This window comes from Myotis myotis, unplaced genomic scaffold (assembly GCF_014108235.1).
Source record: "Myotis myotis isolate mMyoMyo1 unplaced genomic scaffold, mMyoMyo1.p scaffold_m19_p_7, whole genome shotgun sequence".
Taxonomy (NCBI): domain Eukaryota; kingdom Metazoa; phylum Chordata; class Mammalia; order Chiroptera; family Vespertilionidae; genus Myotis; species Myotis myotis.
The window spans coordinates 4,884,282-4,910,107 of NW_023416379.1; the positions used below are offsets into that span (position 1 = coordinate 4,884,282).

The 25,826-nt window shown below is 48.1% G+C and overlaps 1 protein-coding gene across 2 annotated transcripts in view; it reads right to left on the reverse strand.

Moving 5' to 3' along the window:
- Nucleotides 1–4,900, reverse strand: part of SNX9 (sorting nexin 9) — a 71,303-nt gene extending 66,403 nt beyond the window's left edge. Inside the window, exon 1 of one of the 2 annotated variants that reach the window (XM_036318220.1) lies at nucleotides 4,714–4,900. In XM_036318220.1, coding sequence (XP_036174113.1) covers nucleotides 4,714–4,725 — 12 coding nt within the window. In that variant the 5' untranslated portion in view covers nucleotides 4,726–4,900. Of the gene's footprint in view, nucleotides 1–1,286; nucleotides 1,396–4,713 lie in introns of those variants that run through there. The other variant, XM_036318218.1, reaches the window with a different exon arrangement.
- Nucleotides 4,901–25,826: the final 20,926 nt, after the last annotated feature.

Genomic DNA, 25,826 nt, shown 5'->3' on the forward strand with positions numbered 1-25,826 from the left:
CCAAGTCAGAAGTGCTGGCAGAGGCCATTGTTCCGTTTCGGAGCCCTCCCCCAACCCAGCCTACATACTGGCCATATCTGAGTCTCCATCAACCTCAGGACACTGCTTGCCCTGCCCTGGTCGCTCCGAGACCACACCCCACCCCACCCAACTCTCCGACACACCCAAGCCGCTTCCAGTGGCTTTTCCATGCAAATAGCCTGTCTTGGCTCATGGTGAGAACTTTCCTAAACTCTCTCAAAGGTTCACAAACCCCAAACAAGCGGCATCTAGTCTCCATGTGCCCCTTATCTCCCACTAAGCAAGCACAAGCCCAACACTAGTGGCAGCTGGCCTCAATTTGCAGCTCAGCCAGGCCCAGCACAAGTGGCAACCATCTGCAGATCACTGGGCAGCTCATATCAAGTGGCCTGGGCAGGGCACAGGCAGCAGCTAACCTTGACGGCACCAAAGCTCCTCCCAAGAGGCTCCGGAACCAACACACCCAATGGCCCGCATCAGACCCCCGGAACATCACCCAACCTCCTCCACAAATGCCACACCCAAAGGGTAGACTCAGCAGGCAACAAAGGAACACTAAAACAAATCCTGTGCCATAGGGTCAGCCCCAAACCCCCTATCAACAGCTCCTCTGCTGTAGTCACAACCAGGCCTCCCAACCAAATAGCCGGAGGGTCAACCCCTCTCCTGACATACCAGAAGTAATCAAGGCTCACTCAACAGACCAGGGAGACTGCGCCCCTGGGCCCCATAGGACACCTACACACAGGCCACTCTACCAGGGCTGGGAGACACAACACTCTACCGAATACACAGAAACAAACGCAGGGAGGCGAACACAACGAGGAGGCGAAGAAACATGTCCCAACCGAAAGAACAGAACAGAACTCCAGGAAGAAAAAGCTAACAAAACGGAGACGAGCGATCTGCCAGACGTAGGGTTCAAAACACTGGCCATAAAGACGGCCAGTGGCCTCAGTGACAGCTTCACAGAGGCAGGAAACTCACAAATGGAGATGGAGAACATGAAAGAGAGCCAGTCAGAAAAGAAGACTACAATAACCGAGATAAAGAATAAAGTAGATTAGGTAAAGTGCTGGATCAAATCAGTATCTGGAAGATAAGGTAGCAGAAAACATCCAATTAAAACAGCAAAGCCCAGCCGGGGTGGCTTAGGAGTTGAGCATCGACCCATGAACCAAGAGGCCACCGGTTCGGTTCCCAGTCAGGGCACATGCCTGCTGACAGTATCTTAGAGGAGACAGCCACTCGTCATAGAAACATACCTTACATGGCAGTAGGGACATATGTGACCCTCAAGAGTTGGGCAGATCAGGAATGATTTCCAGAGGAAGTGATGCTTTGAGCTGAGACATATGTATAAAAAGAAGGTACCTGGGGAAAGAGCCAGAGAACAGCATTCCAGAAAAGAAAGAAGAGCATTTGCAAAGTTATAAAGTGTTAGGTGGGCATTACAGTAAAACTCTAATTTAAATTTCAGATGGTCAATATAAAAGCAGGGAGGAGAAAATGGCAAATGTTTATGCTTTCTAATCTACTCCTTTAATAAGAAATTGGTTTACCTTTCTACTGTCATCAATTTTTTTCTGACTATACAAAAACTGTCCAGATATATTTACTAAGACACTTTTTAAAATATTACTGTTATACAAAATTGAATGGTTAGCATTTTCCATACATTTTTTACTATCAAAACCAACTGTAACCCTGAAGACTCTTTAGGAAGGTATTTCTATTCTTTTTTCCCCCCAGATAAAGAGGTTTTTGCTCAGAAGAGACCACAAAGTATGCTTTTTAAACTGTTCTCTCTATTGTTTATTATGGAACAGTCCTGAGCAATTCACTCCTTTCCTAGCAGTATTTCAACATTCCACCCCCACTTAATTCCACCAGACAAGCAGTATAACACCAATGTGTGACTTTAGACATTGGAGCTGGACAGAAAAGTTCTTTTTAAAAAAGCATCAGGGACTCCTAGAATCTTGTTATAATGATTAATCCTAAAAGTGACTATGTAAGCACACAAGGATCCAAATTAGTTACGAAAGGTTAACTTTGAAATGGAAATTACAACTAAGTTATACAGCTATGGATTAACTTTCATTAACTATTTTATGTCCCTTTTAATAAATATGGGTAAAAAATAATTTATTTTCCAAGATTTAATACATAAAACTTAATTTACTCCTAAGTTCACCATATGACTGTCAAAATATAGCCTTCTGAAGCTTCTAACAGAAGTCAAGACTTTACACACTTGTATTTGTTAAATAAGACTGGACTGGTCTCGGAGTGGCACAACTGAATTCAGCATACTAGGGAAAGAGTAGATTCAAAGAACAGATAATCCTTTTAAAATATGCAGATACTAATTAACTTTCTTGGGCAGTGAAGAATTGACCAATTCAAGTTTTTCTCCTCAAAGATAATTCCTTTCTATTCTGAGCATACCAGAAAAGTTTTTAAAAAATCATGAATGTTTGAAGGTAAATGCATCTTCAAGAAAACATGTAAGCATAATACACAAGAAAATCGTATCTAAGAGAACCAAAGCCATTCTCTGGTAAATTCAAAGGGAAACCCACCCAGTAAGTACTACCTAACATCCAGATATTGAATTGATTTGTCATCACTTAAAGCAAGAGCCCGAGTGCTAGATGAGTCTTACATTTTATAAACAGTAGCTGTTACTGGTTACTGAAAATATGTCTCCCCACCTCCCAATTCAAGAAAGGGAAGGGAAGAGCCCAAACCATCAGATGCTGTAAGGGCAGCCGTGTGGGCAGTCCGTGGAGGGAAGCAACAAGAACAACTTCACTCTCCGGGAACAATGAAAAAATTCGTGTGGTTTGATACAAGAATCACCAGGAAGTAGGAAAACCAGAAAACGGAGGCAGGGCCCTCTTTTATTACGCGCTTTTCTCTCCCTTTTTTTAAAAAATGGGAGTGGTTTGTCACCACTGCATACATGGAAATGCGTCCCATGTGCAGTGGTGATTAGAAAGGCCCGGGAACGCGCCTGCACACGAGAGCAGAGATAATGAGGGCGAAGTGCTGACGCACGCTAAGGCTTGAATTTAACAAGAGCACGTCCCATGCAAGTTTAACACAAGAACCACCATCTTTGTCAGCTTTATGGGAAAACTAAGGTCAGGTGTACCCATCAGTAACATTCCCACTGTGTGTACCTGAGCCAGGTGCTAAGCTGGGTCCCGCTAGAGGGCAGAACTGGTGGCACGAGGAGCAGGTCCGAGCGAGAAATGCCATGGCGCTGACCACGGCACTGACCACGGCGCTGACCGCCGCGGAGCGATAGCCACACACAGCTCTGCAGGTTGCAACATGGGGTCAAGCAAGACCGTGTAACTGGCCGTTTCCGAGAGGTGTGGCAACAAACCTCAAAATCAAATTTCCTTAGAAATCCTTGGCTTGAGTTCGGTTTTGTTTTTAAAAGACCAACACAAATTACACCTGTGTTGGAAGGTAGCAAGTTCTGTCCCATCCGATAAAACCAAGCAAGAGCACAGACACCGATATTTTAACCAAAAAAGGCCACTGTTTCAGCGACGGCAGGCAAACAGGTTCCTTGGAGAAGAACCTCCATTAAAAAATAAACTCTGCGCCTAGACCTAGATCAATTCTGAGCACACGCTTCGATGGCATCGGACAACCTGGTCTTTCGGAGGGATTTCAAATTCCTCACCACTTCCCGGAGTTATCGAACAAAAACCCAACAGCAAAAAGTAACCCCAGAGAAACTTGGCGACTGCAAACGTAAACACGCGAGAGGGTGCTGATGTTGCTAAAGGCTGCGTTACCGAAACCGCTCGCAAAAGTCCAGCCATCCCTCCGCCACGTGACGAGCTCCGGGGGAGGGGGGTCCCCACCTCCGGTCAGCGCCGCGGAACCCCGGCTTTTCCCACTTGGCGTCCAGAACGAAGGGAAGAGCCCGGGGAAGGGGGCGGGGAGGGCGCCTCCTGCAGCCTCGGGCGGCGGCGAGCGGCCGCGGACGCCCCCGAGCCCCCCCCGAACCGGCCCCAGGGCCGGGCGAGCCCCGCGGCGGCCGGTGACCGAGCCCGAGTCCGAGTTCCACCGCGGCCGCGGCCTGGGCCTCTCCACGCGGACGCCTCGCCGAGAGCAGTCGCGTCCCCTCCGCCCGCTGTTCCCGCTGGGAACGCCACGCAGCCGAAAGGCAGCAAACCAGCGGAGAGGGAAAACGCCAGGAAAAGCGCAGGAAGGGGGAGCGCGGGGCGCCCCGAGCGCCGCTCCGTCCCCCGCGCGGGGCCTGCCCCGGGGGCGCCGGGTCCAGCGGGCGGGGGTCGCGTCCCCGCTCCGGCCGCGTGCGGGTCGCCCCGGCGGGCGACGGAGGGGACGCGCTCCCCGCGGGGGCCGGGCGGGCGTGCGGGCCGGGAGTGGCCGCCGCCGGCACGTTCCCGGGTCCCCGAGGCCGGGGGCCGCTCGGGGCGCGCAGGGCGGCGGGACCCCCTCTCCCCGGCCCGGCCGCAGCCCCCGCTCACGCGCCCACTTGGCGGGCGGCGCCGCTCTCCCCGGAGTCCCGCCCGCGACCCCCCGCCCTCCGGCGGGTCCCCGAAGGCCCTCGCCCCGCGCGGCCCGGCCCCTCCGCCTCCCCCGCGGCCCGGCCCGACCCCCCCGCGCCGCCGAGGGCCGCCGGGGCCTGCGCGCGCCCCTCACCTTGGTGGCCATGGCGGCCGGCTCCCCGGCTCGGGTCCCGCGGCGGGAGGGCGGCTCCGGCTCCGGCTCGGCCCGGCGCGGCGGCGGCGCCTGGGCCCCGAGGGTGGGCGCTGGGCGACTGGGGCCGCCGGCCGCTCCCGCAGTTCCTCAAAGTCCCGGCTGCGCGGCCCCCGCCCTCGCGGCCAGCCTCCCATGGACCGTGCGCGGCGCGGCCGGCGGAAGCGCGCCCGGGGCCCGCGGCGGCCCGGCCTCCTCGCCCACGGTCCGCCCCCGCCGGAGCCTCCGCCCCGGGCCGCGCCGCCGGCGGCGCCCTTTGTTCCCGCGCCCGGTCTCCGCCCGCTCGCGGCGCGGACGCGGTCAGGCGGCGGGGACGCTGCCGCCCGAGCCCCCGGCTCCCTCACGGCCGCCCCGCGGGGGCCGGGGCCGAGGCGCGAGGCCGAGGAGACCGCTCCGTCCGCGGGGACCGGCGGCGGCGGGGCCGGGGTGCCCTGGGCTGCGCGGAAGGCGCGCGGAGTCCACCGCCGGGCCGCGCGGAGCAATGGCTTCCTGGTCCGACCGGCCCTTCCAGAAGGTTGTGCCTGGAGTTCGCCCGGCTGGGCTTCGGTCCCAGGAACCTCCTTCCGGACTTTGGATCCATTTGCAACGCCTCGGGCCCCCGGAGGCCGGGGAAGACTCGGCCGCTTAGCTCAATTGGGAGGGAAGGGGAGGTCCGGAATTTTCCATGTTGTTTGTCCCGCCGTCTTTCAGAGCTGGGCCTGCGGGTTTTATTGATAATCGATGGCTGAACTCGGGCAGCCGTTTCCACGCAGGATCAAGAGCCGTGCCTGGAAGACACGCCAGAGGTGGCCTCAGCCTGGTGCGCCCTAGTGTGACCACCTGGATGTGCGTGATCGCGTGGATGTGGAGGACCAACTGGGATGTGGGTGATCGCCTGGATGTGGAGGACCAACTGGTTGTGGGTGATCGCCTGGACGTGCATGATCGCCTGGATGTGGGTGATCGCCTGGATGCGGGTTACCACCTGGAATGTGGGTGACCACCTGGACGTGTGTGATCGCCGGGGATGTGCGTGTGCAGAGAGGCAGCTGTCAAGTCAAGCAGCTTGATGGGGCGAGGAAAGCAGTATTTACAGTTAATGTCAAGTCTGTGTGCGTGTGAAAATGTTCAACTTGTCCTCCAGAGATTTCACCAGTGATGTCAACAATGGAGTTTAAAATAGGCACATTTTAAATGTCCAGAGTTTTCTGTACATTCTTATGTTCACGGAGTTCATGTCCAAAGCCATGGCCATCATGATGTTCATTAACAGTTGTCTACGTAAAAGGATTCACATTCATCCGCAGCCGCTCACCGTGTACTAGGCTTTCACATGCCTTCATCTCATGTCATCCTCAGAGGAAACCGTGGAGAAAGTCATGATGGTCCACTGTGTACAGCCCTGAAGAATCCAAGGCTCCCTTGAATAACTTGACTGATTGGGTGATACTTAGAAAATTGAAAATGACCTTGACCTTGGACCTAGCAGCTTCACTTCTAGGAATTTATCCTGCTGCTGCCAGGTGTGCACAAGTGAGCAAAGCTGTTCAGTAAAGCGTTCTGTGACAACCCCAAACAGAAAGTACCCTTTGTGTTGGTTAATAGGACTGTTTCACTGCACATGCTCTATCCATACAAAGGAAATTCTAGGAAGCCCACAAGAAAGTGGTAATGTTTTAAGAGGTACTAATAAAGGTAAATAGAACCTTATGTATAGCACAACCTATTTGTGCAAAAAATAGAAAATACGTTGTATATGCCTAGAAATTTTCTGAAGGTTCATCAGATGCCATTGTCAGAATGTTTTGAAAATGTCTTACTTTATTTTAAAAATGAGTTTACATTCTAACAAATAAAATAAATATCTTGACTAAGAAGAGCGCACTTGAATATGTGGAAAAGCTAAGATTTGAACTCGGGTCATACTATAAAGAGTTTTCCATGTTCTTTTCGATTTGAAAGCTGGGTACAGCTTCCTGTCACAGTTCAACAAGGCACGTTTCGATAGGAGGGTACAAAGTCAGGGTCACTCCTGTGACACCCTCAGTTGATGTGTTTCCAGCAACCAATTCTCCTGGGCACCGGCCACCAAGAAAGCAAGACCAGAGTCCAAGCTTTTCCTATTTGGACAATTTCTGTAGTCATGGTTTCATTTTTGTAAGTCACCATGGAGACACCAAACTCATCATGACCAATGCAAACCAATTAAATATTAAAGAAAACATGAACTCACTTGTCCATATTATTGAGAGAGTGAAACACTATGGCATGGTTTTATAGAGCCCAGAAGTGCAGTCACTAATGTAATCCTCAGATGAGTCTGATTCCAGCTCCCTCTAATACCACCCTGGTTGGCATTTGTCTTGGATGTAATTACCAAGTACATGGAATGACAACATGCCAATCCCCTGCGTTATAGTGTAGAAACAAGACCAGGGTAGTTAAATGACTTACCCAGGCCACGAAGTAAGCGAGAGCAGGAACAAGAGCCTACTTCTCTTATCACAGGTCTCCAAAACATGTCGCTTTTGAACTAAACATATTTTAGGTAAGAGGTTTGAAGGGACTTGTGTGAAGGGCAAGACAGCCACTGATAAAAAACAGGGCAAGAACTCCTGTCCCAAACTGTGCGAGAGCCACCACCTACATGGAAGGACAGAGGCTTGACATCATTTCACCTCATCCCATGAAGTGTGGCCGCCCAGTGGAACAGCGGCTTCTCCCAAACCAGGAAGTAGACCTCGCTCAAGGTCATGATGAAAACTCCTGAGCAAACTTGGAAGTCCGTGGTCTTCTGCTTCCATCTGATCACCCATTCGCACCTCTTTGTTCCTGCCCCTCCACCTCCTTCCTTTTCTGGGCCTCCACAGAGGTGGTGCCTTATGGGGGCTCCCTCCCAACCCAGATCCCTGGCATTGAACTTGGGACACTTGCGAAGTTCAGTTATTTCCTCTACGTACAGCCTGAGTTTCCATTACTCCCATTGGTGAGAATACAATTGCTAAGTAAGGAATTTGATTTGCATTTGCAGACTGCTTTTGGTTGCACTTTGGAAAGAAAAAAACGAGGTGTAGCTGGAGCAGAGCTATTCCCTCTTATCGTGGTCGTTTTATCACGCCAGGGAGGGAGTGATAAGGATTCCTGGGAAGCCTGTGCTGGAGGCTCATCTAACCCTTGCCCTGAGTTTGTCCAGTAATTGGTGTTATGATTATATGCCTATGAAGTTAAAGCACTTTTATTTTTACTGCAGAAATTAATTCATCATTGTAATTCAGAAACTCTCTAGCTCCAAACTCACTTTTTCACATTGAAATGATAGTTTTAAGAAAATCTTTTTCAAAAACTTGAGTTTTCTTAGATACAGCTACAATGGTTCAGCAACACACAAATACAGCCCCCATCCCTTCTCCCTTCTCTTTTTCCCTCCTTTTTTTTAAAAATATATTTTTACTGATTTCAGAGAAGAAGGGAGAGGGAGAGAGAGATTGAAACATCAATGATGAAACAGACTCATTGACTGGCTGCCCCTGCAGGCCCCCTCCTGGGGATGGAGCCTGCAACCTGGGCATGTGCCCTGATGGGGAATCGAACTTTGACCTCCTCGTTCATGGGTCAACACTCAACCTCTGAGCCACACTGACCGGGCTCCCTCCTTTTTTCCTGAGGAGCACAGACTTTGCTGTCAACAGGGCGGGATTGTTAGTTACAACCCATATCATCTTAGGTACATTACTTCATCCTCAGTTTCCTGAACTGCAAAATGGGGATAATAATAATACCTATCTCATGGGTTTCTTGTGTGATAATGAGCTCAAAGGACTTAGCATGATGTTCTGTACATAATAAACACAGTAAATATTAGTCATCATTCCTGTTTCTTTCTGTAATTAGATTGTCCTTACGTTCCAATAGCTCAGATCCCTACTAAGTGCTAGGTCAACTAATGTGAAACTGTGGGAAAATGAAACTATGCAAAATAATGTGAAATGGGATGAAAACATGTGATGGTTGCCCACTATACATGTTGGAGAATGGGAAAAGTGGGGAATAATACAGATCCCCAGAGTCATTCTGGGTCTGGAACAAGAGTATATTTTCTCTCACTTTTTGAGTTAAATGAGGTTAAGGTGAACCTCGGGCTGATGAAAACAAACATCAGAGAAGGGTGTGACAAGTGCCTTTCTATCACAATAAATGTATGTAATCCTCACCTTGTCCCAGGCACTGTTGCAGATGTTGGAGATAAAAGTCCCTTGTCCTTTAGACCTTAGAATCTAAAGCGTGTGGGGGAAGGCAATAAACTATAATTACATATATGACGTGTCAGATGCCTTAGTATGTGCTCTGATGGGAAATAAAGCAGGGCGAGGGATTTAGAGAAATGGGAAGATTGTTTTATATAAGGCTGTTCCTTGGTGTTAAACTAGCCAATGGTATGTATAAAAGTGGATGGTTTCTTGTTTGTTGTGGTTGGTTGGTTGGTTAACTGGTTCCATGTTGACTAAGTCACTTCTCTCTCTCCATTGTCTGGGAGACACAGTCCATGTACAGTCATGGGAAATGGTATCTAGAACTGGAGATTTAGCTGGAATCTGATTGCTAGGATCTGAGCAGGCAGGAAGGGACATAGGTAATGGCGGGAAAAGGCTGGGCTTGGCAAAGCTGCATACATGGCAGGGGTGGCACGGACAGGCAGGGTTAGGCTGCAACAAGGACTGTCTGTTCTTGGTTCTGTACTAGGCTGTTTGCTCATTTTGGGTAGTCCTGACTTGCGAAGGAAATCTGTGATAGAACAGTGAAATCAGCACAGTGATGGTGAGATTGGCTAACGACTTGGCTTACAGCCTCTAGGATCCTGGTGTCCCCTAAAGCATTACCCTAGGACATTGCCTTGATTCTTTGGCCTGCTATGGACAGACTAATGTGAGTTCTCAGAAACATAATTACGGACAGTGACTGTAGCAGTAGATGGACAGCACAGGGCATTGTGCTAGCTCGTGTGTCATTGCTCAAGTCACAAGCTATGGGAGTTACTTCTAAAGCTACAAGTCCCACCTAATATGCGAGCACACACAAACACATGATTCCTTCTTCATGGAAGGCAATCTAATGACAGTGCTGCTAACCACAAGTGCAGGACATCTGCTGCCACCAGCATGTTTTATTGCTGGGCGCTGCGAATTACAGCCTCTGTCCCTTGTTGACTAAGTCACTTCTCGAGAACTGTTCTTCCCCAGGCCTTTGGTCAGAAAGGCCACCCACTGTTGAGAGAATGGTAAGCAGTTAGCCCTGGATGTGGACAGTCCGTGGCTTGGAGCTCATTCCGCGGCTTGCCACGCGTGCGAATCTGAGCGGGTTATTTAATATTGATCCTCCATTTTCTCATTTATAGTGATGCTGCTCTGAGAGTTGTTCAGAAGATTTAGCAAACCACCTTTAGCGGGAGTAGCATGCTATTCTAGCAAATCTCAATGGTTATCAACAACTGTCCACTTGGTGGATTTCAATTTCTTATTGCGGTTCTCAGACCTATAACCAATTTCCTAATATGCTGTCCCACAATCATTATAGCTTTTTAAATGATTTGCATCCAGTAGCATAAGTGCTCATTTTCCTTCTTTTCCTTTTTATTCATCCTTCTCTTTCTTTGGTACAGTGGGCCCTATACCGACTTACGAGTTTAATTCGGTCCGAGACCGAGCTCGTTAAGGAGCTCGTTAACTCAAATTACTCTGTCAACTCAATGCAAAAAATCGGCCGAGAGACAGCTGGTATCTCAAAAAACTCGTTAGTCGGGACACTCATAAGTCAAGGCCCCACTGTATTCTCTTTCTTCATCCTCATTGTGTTTCAGTTCAGTCATTGGATATATTTAATTTCTTCTCTCATGAGCCTAATATCTCTAGTTTCTCGGTATTTTCACAGACACCTCAGCAAGTTTTCTGCTTCTTAAGGTCAATTAGCCTTTGCTTAAGTCAGGAAATCTCAAAATGCAAAATATTCTTTTCTTTAAATAAGTGCATAGAAACAATTCTTGTAAACACAAGTTCTGCATTAGTTTTAAAATAAGTAACAAGTTTAATGTTATACTTTGTAGAAAGAGACGTTCCAAGCTTAGTTTTTAAAAAGTATTAAATAAATGGCCGAAACCGGTTTGGCTCAGTGGATGGAGCGTCGGCCTGCGGACTGAAGGGTCCCGGGTTCGATTCCGGTCAAGGGCATGTACCTGGGTTGCGGGCATATCCCCAGTGGGGGATGTGCAGGAGACAGCTGATCGATGTTTCTCTCTCATCGATGTTTCTGGCTCTCTATCTCTCTCCCTTCCTCTCTGTAAAAAATCAATAAAATATATATATTTTTAAAAAGTATTAAATAAATAATTGTTCAGAAACACATATGGTGCTTATAAACAGACACTATCTACCAGATACTGTGCGTGTCAATATTTGGAAGGGTGCGGTTTGCAGGTGGCGACGGTTAGATCATTGACTGGCGTGATAGGTACCAGAGTCCTGGCCTGGTGGTTCTTTATTAGAGCTCATTCGGTCTATTAGCTACTTTTAATTTCATTCACAAAACATTTATTGAGAAGCTAAAATGTGCAAAGACCTATGGTAGATACGCACAAAGTCATGAAAAATGCAGTTTATGCTCCCCTACATTGTGGAATGGCATAAGGAAAATAAGACACCCCTCCTGCTCCCACAGTCCGAGGCATAAGTCTATCCTGACTGCTTATTCATTCGTAACTACACAAATGGAACCAAACTCTCATGCTGTTGCCATGAGAGCCATTGGGAGAAACACCTGTGTTTTAAAGAACATGTGGTTTCAGAAATAAAGAGAAGGGAAAGCTGTGAAAAGGCAGTCAAACCACACTGTCCCAACCTCAAACCCCAACACGCTTGCCCCAGGGCAAACGCGCCTTGCAGCCATCTCTTGCCTCAAATGTCCCCCACCAGTATGTGACAGTTAGAGACCAATTTAGCATGCTTTCTTGAAAATGTACGTGGTTTGTGGCTTGTTTTTTTTTTTTTTTTTGAGGATTAAGACATTACTCGTCCCTTGTATAAAACTAGTTTGGTAAATATTCAGTAGATGGAATTCACTGAAATGAGGGGAAAGTGAATAATTTTGCAACATGGTTACTAACTCTGTTAGGAATCAGATACCTATGCTCTGAGCAGGCCCAAGTCACGTAAAACTGAGGCAGCTGTCACCCATGACTGGTATACTCAGGAAACTTCAAAAGAAGGTGGAATTTGAGCTATATTTCTAAAGACAGTTAAAACTTCAAATTTTCAAAGTAGAGGGAATGGTGTGCGCAAGGACATAATATAACAGTTCAGGCTGTATTCTCTGATGTCAGCGAATCCAAGTGTACTGGGGCAGAGGTGGTCATGTGGGAAATCCAGATAGAAAGATTGGTAGAGGCCCTAACCGGTTTGGCTCAGTGTGTAGAGCATCGGCCTGTGGACTGAAGGGTCCCAGGTTCTATTCCAGTCAAGGGCATGTACCTTGGTTGCAGGCACATCCCCAGTAGGGAGTGTGCAGGAGACAGCTGAATCGATGTTTCTCTCTCATCGATGTTTCTAACTGTCTATCCCCTTCCCTTCCTCTCTGTAGAAAAAGAAAGAAATCAATAAAATATACTTTAAAAAAAGAAAGATTGGTAGAGGGCAGATTATGACTTTGGGAGGCCATGGGAGACCATTAGAAAGTATCTTAAAGTAATGTTCCTGGAAAATGAATCTGACAGTGTGTGCAGGGAGCTTTGCAGCAGGCCTGTTTCGATCTGTCATTGTCGATCGTAAATTTGGTTGACACTTCTATTATAGAGAAAGTGCAAATAGCGATATTAAAATATTTCTTCTAAGTAATTTCCTTTCAATGTGCACAAATCCGTGCACCGAGATACTAGTCCTATATATTAAAGGAGTAATATGCAAATTGACCCTAACAGCGAAAGGACCAGGAACGACTGGTCGCTATGATGCACACTGACCACCAGGGGCCAGATGCTCAATGCAGGAGCTGGCCCCTGGTGGTCAGTGCACTTCCACAGGGTGTGACGCTCAGCCAGAAGCCAGCTCATGGCTGGCCAGCACAGCAGCGGTGGCGGGAGATTCTCCTGCTTCTGCAGCAGTGCTAAGGATGTCCAGCGGGCCTAAGCCGTTAGTCAGACATCCCCTGAGGGCTCCCGGGCTGCCAGAGGGATGTCTGACTGCCAACTTAGGCCTGATCCCCTGGGGAGCGGGCTTAAGCCAGCAGGTGGACATCCCCCGAGTGTCCCAGACTGCAAGAGGGCGCAGGCCGGGCTGATGGATTCCCCCACCCCCCCGAGTGCATGAATTTTCATGCATCGGAACTCTGGGATTGAATAAAAACCCAGACATCAGCATCTCATCGGTAGCTATTTCAGTACATATATATATGAGACATTTTGAATGAAGAGCATGCAGGACTTAGTGTATGTGGAAAGGAAAAAGGTCATGTGGTTCTGAGGCTGGATATTAGTGCTTGCAACATTTTCTCAGCACACCGTGGACGCCAGGTACTATTTTTGGCGTGTTCCATATGAACTCTTCTGGAGAAGCGGGAAGCCATTAATAGAAATGAGGTTCCCGGGAGGAGCCCCGGGTTGGACTTCCTTCCTCTGCAGCTCTGGAGTGTGGAGCGCACATGATCTTCGAAGAGAAGTGTTAGTGACCGCGGCCCCACACCCCTGAAGGGGAGCCTCGGGCGTGGAGGAGGCAAAGGGGTGAGGAGCAGGGATGGCAAATTTGCAAAATTGTTGTAGTTTTCTCCATTTCCAGATCATCTCAATCGTCTGTGGCCATGATAGACGGAGCTTAAATTTCAGAAGGAAAGCAAACATTTGGCGATTGATTTAAATCACCCGCTTCCACTAGACAGCGATGTGGGGATTTTCGGCTGCGCGGGAGGTGGGCACCCCTGACCTCCTTGTTGTTCAAGGATCAGCGGTGCAGCAAGGCAAAGTGATGGTCTGGTTGCTACCAGCTGCCATTTCCACTTGATCTCAAGATTAGTTCGTAGAAAGTGAGATGCAGGTTAACTGTTTGATTTGCTTTACGTTTTTCAAACGTTGATAGAGAAACTTTCGGATGTTTTCTTTCCCCACTTAGAGTTGCATAGCCAAAGTGGTACCCATGGAATAAGGTTTCACAAATGTGCCTCTCTTCGCAATTATCGAATATTTCAGAGAGTTCGAGAAACCGTGACATCTGCTGAGGATAAGCAGCTCAGGATCCGAGGGCCCTGCAGGGAGGGAGGGATGGCAGTCAGGAGACGGGAAAAGGCCTAGCTGAGGGGTTTGCCATGCAGAGCAGAAAAAGCGCCCCAGAGGAAAAGAGGAGGCCTTTCACTGTTTTTTTTTTCTTTTAATGATGAAGAGTTATACAGACTAGCTCAATTTTAGGCTAACACTGTTCTGGCTGTTTATCTTAGTAGTCTGATGAAAGAAGGAAACATACTTTCATTCATTTTTGTGTGTGTATATAGAATTCCAATAAAATGTTCAAATAACAGCTTTCAACTCACAGACTACCAGTGGGATGGGTGTCTATTACTGCGGCAGGCACTTACTAAACTGACCTCAGTACCAGGCCTGTGGCCAGGAAAAACTGACGTAGGAGGTGAACTGTAACACAGCCTTTCCTACACATCTGGGTATGTTCGGTGCCTGACACGGTGCCTGACCGAGACACTCAATGACGCTTTGCTGAGTGACTGCATGTGTGTGGAAATGAATACATGAGAGGGCGGGAGAGGGCCCCATAAACATATTTGGTTGCACACAAGTCCAGATGGTGCTGTGAAGGTGTTTGTGGATGAGATTAACGTTTGAATCAGTGGGTGTTGAGTAGAACAGATTACCCTCAGTAATGTGGGTGGGCCTCATATAATCAGTTGAAGGCCTCGAGAGGAAAAAAGGCTGATGTCACCCCTGATGCGGAGGGAATTCTACCAGCTGCAGTGTCAGCTCTTCCCTGGGCCCCCAGCCTGCCCGCCCGCCCTGTAAACAAAAGGCAGAGCCGGTTTCTATTGCTTGCGATGAGCCTGGCCTAGTAAAGTAATATTTGTCATTGTTGACAAACTGCAAACACTAGAAAAGGACAAAGAAACAGAAGACATTCACATATACCCGGATTCAACTCACTTAAACTTTCCCCACGTTCCTTCCAGCTTCCTCTAATAAATACGCAAACATATTTGCATGTGCGTGGTGTTTTATTCTGCTTGTTCATTCACATTCATTCTAACGCATGTTGGTGTGTCATTAAATACTGATAATCTTACTGATGCTCTTGGTCCCACTCCAGTCCTCTTGATGTGTGCTCCCTGTTCATTATGCCGCCTCCTTATTTCCTTTGTTTTTCTCTCTTGTCACCTGGGATCTGTGCTGTGTTTTATTTGTGTTCATCTCCTAAAGTGATTTGGAAATACACGTTCTGTTGAGGTTTAAGGGCCACATGGCTAAAATCTAGTTCTTTAGTTAAAAGCTAAGAACAACATTTTCCCTGATGTACAGATCTCCTTTTCCCTTATCCTCTCCCTGTCTGGTGTGTGTGTGTGTGTGTGTGTGTGTGTGTGTGTGTGTGATAACATAGGTTAAGTATTTGCTCATATAAATATTTAAGAATTTTTTTTGCTTAGTCAATTTTGAAATCATATTCCCCCAAATCTGTACATGTTTAATTGGTTTCTACTATTATTATTATTATTAATATTATTAAAGAATTCCTGTTCTTTGAATGATGTTCTCGGGAAGGTATATGCTGGTGCATTTTTTGAGCCCTTGCCTATCTGCGCCCATTTTGGTTACTTTCACACACGAATGAAAAGTTGGCTGCTCAGAGAAGTGCTCTCAGACTATTCCTAGGAACTCCTAATGGCGGTGAGTCAGAGCCGCTGCCTTTCCAGCCATCCCTTACTTCGTGGCTTAGGGAAAGGACAGGTATGATTCAGAAGAGGAATTTCAACCCAACCTCATCTACGCTGAAGTCAGTGGAAATCCCCCACGTTCTGGCCCATGGTTTTCTCCCCTCTCTGCTCCCCGTGGCCTGGCGCGCGCACTTGTAGGCACTCCGCTAGGAAGTTCAGGAGGGTCTGCCAAGTCAGCTGGGGGGCGGGGGCGGGGGTCCGCCGCCGCGGTGACCCCACATGCTGGCTCCGTGTTAGTCCGCTCTTCTTCGTTTCTTAGCCCTGTCTTCAGAGGCTATTTTTGATTTCCTTCATCTGTGTGGGTTAAGCTTCTTTGGGTGCAAGTATCTGAAACGAACTTGATGTAACCTAAACTAAAAATGGAACTCTCATAGGTACAGGAAAGTTTCATGGAGCCCAAGGCTACAAATATCACTGCCCGCAATAAGGGAATGGAAAGTCCGTAGGACTCTCTGTTTCTTATTTCTGTTTCTGTCTTCAGTGCTTCATAGAGGAGGAGAAGTGGCGACGTCTTCTGAGAGCTTGGACGATGCCACGGGAACCCTCGGACAACGGTGTTTTATCATCTCCGTGGTTCCCGTGGGCAGCACACAGCAGTGCGGCTGCTCCTGGCCCGGAGCTGAGGCCCTAACCTCTCCCACCTGCAGTGGGTCCGGAGGAGGCGACAGCTCAGAGGGCACCCCCTCTTGGCGTCTGTTAGGACCTCCCAGGGGCGGCGGGAGAGGAGCAAATGACCTCCCATTTGGGAGCAGCCTTAGCTAAGCAAGCCCTCCCACCCCCCACCCCCCACCCCCCGCCCCCTACATGGAGCTCACGGGTGCCTCTCTGACGGGTTCCCCGCAGCCAGGTTTCTGTCCCTGGATCACCTGAGCCCCTCTGTTTGGACTTGCAACTTCAATTCTCTCAACGGTGCCCAGGTGTGCATGTGCCCCTCTCACCCTGTTTCTTCTCCACAAGGCGCCTCAGATCACGTGAGCCACCCTTGATATGACAAGTAGTTATCTGTGGTAGAGCACAGGTTCTCATCTTTATCAAGAAATAGAGCTCATATGTACACACGTATACATATATACATACACATATGACTATACATAACTAACCACAGAAATCATTTAAAAACAAAGATTCACGTACAAAGGGAGCACTGACCGTACAAGGACATTAATTTAAAAGACAGGGGGGCGGTGCCCAGATTCCTGGAATTCAAGGCACACGGAGGGCTCCTTGCCTCACAACCTCCTGTGAATCAGTCCTGAGCCGGACGCCGGGGCTGACTTCCTTTATTCCTGCCAGGCCCAGTCTTCACGTCCCACTTCCCCATTCAAGAAAATACTGATTTTGTTCATAGCTTCTTCTTAAGTTCTGACATCTTTTTCATTATGGGCAGGTGAGAAGCACAGTGTTGTCCAGCTAGTTTGGTATTTTCAGAACAAGGATGCTTTTACTGTTATACCAATACCCAAAGTTGTTCAACGTAGAAATGGTATTTAGGTTAAATGAGAAGACTATTTCCATCACCCAATGTGCTTTTCAATGTTGTTCACATGAAAACTTATAACAATTTTATGTATAAAAGGAGAAAGAGTAAGACAATGAATTATTGTAAAGAAGTTTCCTTGTTAAAAAAAGAAAGATGAACACATGCGATTTACTTATCTGTTCTAGCAGTTCTAAAGGCATTGTGATATAGTAGTAGGAAGAATACTACCTGGAGATTTAGGGAGTAAGAAGACTGGGGTTTAGTCCTGCCTTTACAGTGAACTAATGACTTAAATAAGTCCTATAAGTTGTCTTAGCCTTGGTATTTTCTTGGGAAAGGTTGGCCTACTTGGTGGAAAAGATATACTTGGAATACTCTAGAATTTCATCATGCAATGTGGCTAGAGAAACAATGAAATCCTTTTTGTCTACCCAACAAATGCGCCAGGTCTTAGGCTTGCACAAAAGGGTGGTTCTTCAATCAGGCCCGTCGGAGCCATCAACTGATTTCTCTGAGGCTGCCACGCACGGAATGTTTTTGTAAATACGCTCAGAATCATTCACAGGTCATACAAAAAATGAGTCCTGGGCCTTGACCCACATCTCTTACCTTACTCAGTGAGCACTTACTGTGGATTTGCTATTTGGATGGAGACTTGTGCTAGGTCCTAGGGTTGCTGAGTTGGAGGTGGGCACAAAGGTGGAAAGACTAAGTCCCTGCCGGCTGAGGAACTGGCAAGCTGGTGGGAGGGGGAAATGCGCACATAGCAAAACAGCAAAAGTGGATGAATAAAAATCAGGGGGTGGGGGAGGGCATATCTTCAGCACAGCATTCATATCTCCGGCGCTAAGATCCTTGCGTTTGAGAAGTAGACTCTTCGGCTCTCAAGGCTTTAAATTCTTGGTGGAGGCTGATAAAGTGACTGCCATCTGATGCTTTTCCAAAGCGACTCTAGTGTCATCAGTCTAGCGCCCGGTGGAAACAGGAACAAGGGCCGGAAGTTAAAGAGTTCAGAGCATCCTTTTGGCCAAAAGCAAACACACTGCCCTCTCGATAATGAAAATAATTAACAAGGACTCTTTTAAGAAGGAAGGTCATGGAAGGTTCCTCACACCAGGTAGGAAGGAATGCTGCTCCCTTTGTTCCCAGATAACCCCAATTAAACACCCCAGGGCTCAGGTATTTCCAGCAGGGGTTGGTTTCTGCTGGATTAGTTCCCCCAGAGCTCTTGTTAAATGGTTTCTTCACAGTCATACCGATAAGCATCTCTTACGTTGATCAGAAATTTTAGTAATTAGTCACTTGTTGATGCTTCTCGGTGCTGCCTCCCAGCTAAGACACTGGTAAGAGGAAAGCTGTCATCACCCCACACAAACAGGAGCTTGTCTTATTGGAATCAGCACGTGTTCCCTTGAAGTGGCCTGACTAGCCATCGCTGGACGGACTGGCAGCTGGTCACATTACCGACGTGGCACCCACAGTCTGTCCAGGAAGAAAGGTGTCACCTTGCCAAGTGCTAGAGAAATCTTTGTTGAGGAAGATGAGCGTTTCAAAAACATTAATGAGCCTAATCAGGAATCTCCTTTATGTATTCACGCAATAGTTATTGAAAACTACCAAGGACCAGTCTGGGGGGCTATGGTTTATGGTTATTTCAGTCAATCAAACAGGTGACTGGCTGATTAGTCCCGGAGGGGGACGGGTTGGCATTCAAAGACAGAGACTAAATTCATTCTTTGCTTGGCTATGAGGAAAAGGAATTTCCATTGTATGGTTTAAGACTACCAACATTTCTTCTGAACGGAACAGACAATAGTAATAGAAGAGTCCCATCAGTCATCTAGACTCATTGAGTTAATTTAACGTGCACTCGCCGTTGGGGACAGTGAAGAACTGGAGACGGTGGCAAAGCCATTCAGCAGCATAAGCCAGCCCTGCAGGAGTCTGGGAGATGCTCGTTTAAAAATTCTCCAACACGGTCTGTTTATAAACAAAACAAAATGAAACAGCAAAGGCCATCTTACTCTACAAACCCACAGTCACAGACCGCAATGCATCGAAGTGCCTCAGATAAAATTGTTCTCATCCTATGGTTTCCCAAGGCGATCCAACAGTGCTTATCAAAAGGCTGAGGAGCTGTTCCACCTTCGGGACTCAGCAAGCCGCGAGGTCTGCGGCTTCTGCTGCTCAGGGAGTGAAGAGCCAGCCAGAAAGGCAGTTTTCTGTCCACGCCCTACCCCCACGTGCTGGAGGAGCAGGCGAGGGGAGATGGAGGCTGCTGGGATGGAGGGGACAGTGACTGAGAGAGCCCCAGTTACACCATCAGAGCAGAGCTCAGAAGCTGGGCCAGGCCCCTCATCTGAGATCCCGCAATTTCCCTGGTGATCCTCCCCGTGGTCACACCCTCTGCCCTGCACAGGTGGAGGGGCGAGGACAGCCTGTGGAGGAAATGACAGTGTCTTGCTCTCCTTGGTAAATGGTGACAAACAGGGCTGTCGGGCATGATTCCTGGGCCCTGGTCCTCCCTGTCAACCTCCTCACAAGCTGACCACAAATGAACAAAATCCAAGAAACCATCCTGCAGCCTTCCCTTCCCTCTTTCCTTTCTTTGTCGGTTCTATGCTTATAATTTCCACAGCAGTTCTCCATCTTTGCTTCTTTCGTCCTGCCCGGGCATCTGTGCTGAGAGCGCCGCTCTCCTTCGGTCGTGCCTGTCTGCTGTGGTTGGGTTTATGTCAACCGTCTGCATATTTGCTTTTCAATTGCCCCAGCTGCTTTTCTTTCTCCCATTTTTTCTTCCCTACTTTCTTTTGCATTAAATATTTTTAACATTCCATTTTAGTTCTCAACTGACTCTTTAGCTATAACTCTTTACAATTTTTCATAGTTGCCTAAGTGGATTGTGATACAGACATATATTGTAGAAAGAAATACATGATGTAGAAAGAAAGAATATCGTTCTACATCAAATACCTCATCAGACCATATAGCAGTGTGGTTCCATATACTACACACATACACACACTCACACACACTCACATGTACACACACACACACACACACACACACACTCCTTGTGCTACTGTTGTCATATGTATTACATCTACCTCAAGCCAGTCCAAGGCCATTTCCTGCTTATAAGAAGCACCGGGGTTCCGGAACTTTCCTCAGAGGGAAAAAAGAAGCTGCAAACTTCCAGATCTCACCAGGTAGTTTTCCTCTTTCAGGGTAAATTCCACTCCAGCTTCTACCTGCTTTTTGTCACTCTCCACTGCTTTCAGATATTAAAAGAATTTTCCCTTGTTATCTCTGGGGTTTGGTCTCACCAAGCTACTATGTCTTTACAAAAACCTAATATTCACAGTTGACCTTTGTCAGAGAATTTTGTGACATTAAGGGCCTCCCTTGAAATCAGTTAGCGAACACACCCTGCTTGGAGAGGACGCACAGGCTTAGGCACATGCTTTACCTTCAGGGTCTAAATGCAACAAGCAGATACCCAAACAAAGACAGGACCCTGTGGTCGTACAGAGCGCGGAGGGACCGGGCCACTGAGGTGTCGCTGGGCCTGACAGCAGACCACCCCTCTGCATCCTCAGTGGTTTCTTGGATGGAAGCCTGCATGTGGAACCAGGTGACATGGCCACTGTTGACCTTCGTATGACCTTGAAGAACATGGATGCTGGGAGTTCAACCAAATGGTCTCTTACAGTGTGGGTTTCACTGTTTCTCAAACATTTTCTCTTGTTTACAAAGTCCTGGAGCTAAAGCTACACTCCCTAGTTGTGATCTGTAGACTCACAGATAGGAGGGACTCGCAGACAGGATGGCCACCACCTGGCTGTTAGAATCACGGCTCCAGAAGGCTCGAGGCGAGCGGCCCCAAGGAAAGGCTTCTTTTGGCCTTAAGGAGGGTGTCGCCTGATGGACCCTATGCCACACATTAACATCAACAACAATAACAGACACTGTCCTCTCATGGAGGCAGGAGTTGAAAACCGTGTTGCCTAAATAGCATGGTCCTGAGATGCTGACCCTAAAACTGTGGACCTGGGGGTGGCCAGATACAGCCAAAGCAAGCAAACAAATAAATAAAAACAGGATGTCCAGTTAAATGCGGAGTTAAGATAAACAAGGAGTAATTTTTTAGTATAAGTACGCACTGCTTCTCTTACAGCTGTTACACGACCCATACTTACATGAACAAACTGTTTGCCATTGCTCTGCACTTCACATTTACCTGGCAACCCCCCCGTTCCCATTCAGTGCTGCCAAAGGGGACAGCACTCTGGCCCAGGAAGGCCGCACCCCAGGGAGAGGAGCCTCGGCTGGGACGCTCCCGGCCCCCTCTCTGGGAGGAAGGGGGCCCCCCCGGCAGACAGGCCCAGCTCACACGCCACCCGCAGCCACCAGCCGGACTTCCCTTGGAGAGCTCCTGCAACAATAATATTTAGCTGCATCAGGAGCTTTCATGGGAGTGCGCTCTGTAATTATCCCTTTGTTAATTGCCACGACATCCTGTTGAGGTTGGTGAATATTTCTACTGCCCTCATGTTGCAATAAAGTCGGCAGGGCCAAGGAGGGGCGGACTCCCAGGGCAGCCCAGGGAGAGGCTGGCGGGGCCGCGCAGAGAGCCCAGATAAAACCAGAGAAGAGGAATGAGGATGCTCTGAAACCCCTGGAAACTCCACATTCTAAACAGCCCTCTTCTTGCTCAATGAAATCGACCAGAACAGCCTCCTGAGCTGTGAGACAATATGCTTCCGGTGTGTTAAGCCACCCAGTTTCTGTACTTTGTGGCGACAGCCCTTAAAAACTAGTGCAAATGCCGTACAAATAATATCACTTTATCTGCGGATAAACTCAGAGAAACACCATCCCTTAAGGACCATCCTACCCTTTGAATATGATCCAGTGGCCCCTCAGGGTACGCCAGCTCATGGACCCCTTCTCCCCCATCCTCCCCACCTCAGTCCCTCTCTACCTCTTTTTTTCTGAGGGGAAAACACCAGTTTCTTCATCTCTTTGTCCTGTGCAGAACAGGCTAGCTCAGTAGCCACTGGCTTCGGTCCTCAGAGGCAGTTGCGTGGCTTATCAAAGGAGCGAAGGCTTATTTTTAAGGAAATTCACGAAGACTCACACAGGTGACTGTGCATTTAAGTGGCCTTTAGCAGCTACTAAAAAAATACAGTTTAAAAAATACAAGTTATTAAATGATTGCAGCTTGCAGAATACACATAGAAAGTAGAGGTTATCTTCACTTACATCGGGGGAAACTGAGTCTCAGGCAGCTTAAGCAACTTGCCCAACATGGAGGCAAGGTTTGAGCCTAAAACTGTCTGATTTCAAGGCCCTTCCTTCAACAACATTACCAAATCGACTTCAAAGTTTGTAGCCTTGGAAATATGTGGAGGGACTTGCCAAATTTTCCTTATTTTAATATTTAAAATTTCCTTATAATTTTAATATTTTGTAGATTTGCTGGCTGTAAGTAGATATAAGACACTTAAAGAAATTTAGAATGGTGAATCCATATCTCGGTTATTCTTAATAGCGTATTTTCACACTTAATAATGAACGTAATAATTATTATTTGGTCGAGCCTACAAGCCTGCAAAGCAATTCTATTAAATTTGTAGACAGTTCCTTGAATAATCAGTTTATTGTGTTATACCTTAAGCTTTGGTAAAAAAAAAAAAAATCAAACATAGGAATATTCACAAATTTTCTTTTAAACCCTTTCAATAATAATTTTCTTTCAAATGCAAATTTGGTATTGCATAAGATTCAGACATCCTGTGACATTCTTAGCCAAATAAAATAATAAACCACTCACTTATAAGAAGTCTTTTCTGCCAAACTGCATACCCATTTAGCTCTGGCTTGAGCGGATGGAATTTTTTAACTTGAGTCACTAACCTAAATGAAACTTGGGTGAGGGAAATTCCTGTTTGACCGAAGCAGCAACCTCGAAGCTCAAGTTATTAACATGCCCTCAGTCCCCTAAGCGTCTCCACGCTAGCGAACAGTGCCCCTCTGTCTGCTCCTGCTCTCGGGAACTGCATCACAAACCACCCTTGGTCCCCTCGCAGACACACACTGCACTGAGCGGGGCCCGGGGGGCTGCCTCACACTCCTGTCAGCATAAATCAACAATCTCAAGGCCTTGGATGGAGTTCAAGTCCCATTAGCCAAGTGAAGATCCTGCATAAACACACAGAAGACACTGAGCCCTGGGCAGGAACCGGCTCTGAAACTTGCAGGCCTAATGCAAAATGAAAACGCAGGGCCCCTTGTTCAAAATGATGAAGCTTTCAGACTGTTTTCTCCTCTGCAACCTGTCATCTGGGCCCTTTCTCGCCGCATATTGAATCAGTCACCAGGTTCTACTGAAACTGTCACCTAGTTAGCTTGCAAACACACCCATGTTCCCCGGTCCTCTCAAGATGTTTCTCACTTCCGGCCACTCTCTTCCACACCCACCCTGCTCTCAGCAGCCCGCCCTGCCCACGCAGGGGTACTGAGCACTCACGTGGATGAGCCTGGACCTCCAGACCAGTCCCTTCTCCCCGGCTTCCTTCTCTGGCATCTGCAGCTCGGGCCCCCGCCTCCCTGGCCTTCTTCCATGCTGCCCCTCAGACAGGGCCCTCCAGCTCTGAGCCTCCTCACAGGCAGCCCCTCGGCCTGGACCATTCTTTCTCTGCCGTCACCTGCTCTCTGGTCAGGTCTTGGCTTAGGGACAACATCCTCAGGAAACTTCCCCTGCCTCCCACCAGGATGGGTGCCCTGGCTGCCCACCCCCAAGCTCTCTCTCTGCCACTTGGTACAACTTGGTACACTCACTCTGTGTATCTCCTGCCCACGGAGGGGCCTGCACTGCCATAGAAACGCTAGAAGCACTTGTTGACGGACTCCAGGCTCTGTCATAAATTCAGCATCATGGAGCAGCAGAACTACAGTCCGTAACGAGGAACCGTGTTTGCTGTGGCTGCTGGTGCGGAAAAGGCCATAGAACTCAAATGTTCTGAACAGCCGTGGCTCTGGTGAATGGCCGGGGACCCACCTGACCAAGGACTGCCCACTGCCGGCGTCTACTGCTGGTGGGTATCAGTGTGCTTTAAAAGGTACCATTCCGAGATTCTGGGTGATTTAAAAAAAAATTCCTTTTTTACTTTTCTAGTTTGTCATGATACATGCATATATTACTCTGATAACCAAAATGAACCACCCCCTCCCCAGCAAATTTTGCTTTAAAAAACAAAGTACCAGGCTAGAGGAATTTCCTATTGGGTTTTTTTTTTTGCAAATGTATTTCCTCCGGCTGGAAAGGGGAACTGCCCCCCTGCTATTCCACACGTGACAGGAGAAAGGGTGAGGAAGGTAGTATGGTGCCAATTAACAATTAATATTCTCTTAAAACATTTACATAAAAGCAAGAAAGCAAATACAGCCCAAAAGCTAGGCCCCGAGTGCTGCAGATCCAGCAATGGGGTTTCTGCTTTGAGGCCCTGAGCTATGCGACCAGGGAGGCAATGGCCTTCTCTCCCAAGGCCATGGCCATTCAGAGCAGTGGTTTGGGCCTCACTGGACAATCTCCCTGGCATGGAAGAAGGCCAGGGAGACTAAAACACCCAGGGACAGGAGATGGGCCACGAGCTGAAGATGCCAGAGAAGGAGTGGGACAGAAGGGCCCGGTCTTTAAACACTTAGTTCCTTCTCTTGTATTTGTCTTCTGCTGTCTAGGTAAGAAAGGAAAAGAAACAACATTTAAGAAAGGTCTCTGGGGCAGAGTGGGCAGGGATCAGGTGTCTAGGAAAGCTACAGGGTTCGATGTACGTGAGGCGGGGCAGACCAGCACCTGATGGGGTGACTGACCATCTCAGTTTGCCAGAGACTGAGGAGCGCTTGGACCCGGGGCTTGCAACTGAGATGGTCCTGGACAAACCCAGATGAGTCGATCGCCTTGCCACCTGACGGCTTGTGAGACAGGGGATGTTTCCGGCAGGGCCCTCCCAGAACGGAAGTTCGGACAGCCCCACTGTGGTGTCACGTGGCTCAGCATCTCTCCCCCCAGACTCCACCCAGGACCTCAGAGCAGAGCAGTACTATCTCCCAGGGCACATTAAATACACACACACACACACACACACACACACACACACACACACACATATACACATACACATACATACATACATATACATAGTTATTGATTTCAGAGAGGAAGGGAGTGAGAGATAGAAACATCAATGATAATAATCACCAATTGGCTGCCTTCTACACATTCCACACTGGGGATTGAGCCTGTAACCCGGGCATGTGCTCTGACCAGGAATCGAATCCTGACCTCCTGGTTCACAGTTCAACGCTCAACCACAAGCCATGCTTGCCAGGCTCTTGTAGGGCACTTTTGAGAATCAACTCTGCCTGCCGTTGGGAATACAGACCATTCTTTTATTTCTATAAAGTCACTTCTTATTTTTCCTAGAATGAGATCCCTTTAACTTTTTAAAATAATTTGTGATTAAAGAGAAAATGGGATCCTGGTATGAACTGCCAAGATTGTTCCCTTTAAGTTGCACGGAATGCAAATTTCAGTTCCTAAAAAAACCCAAATAAGGTAGTAAATACT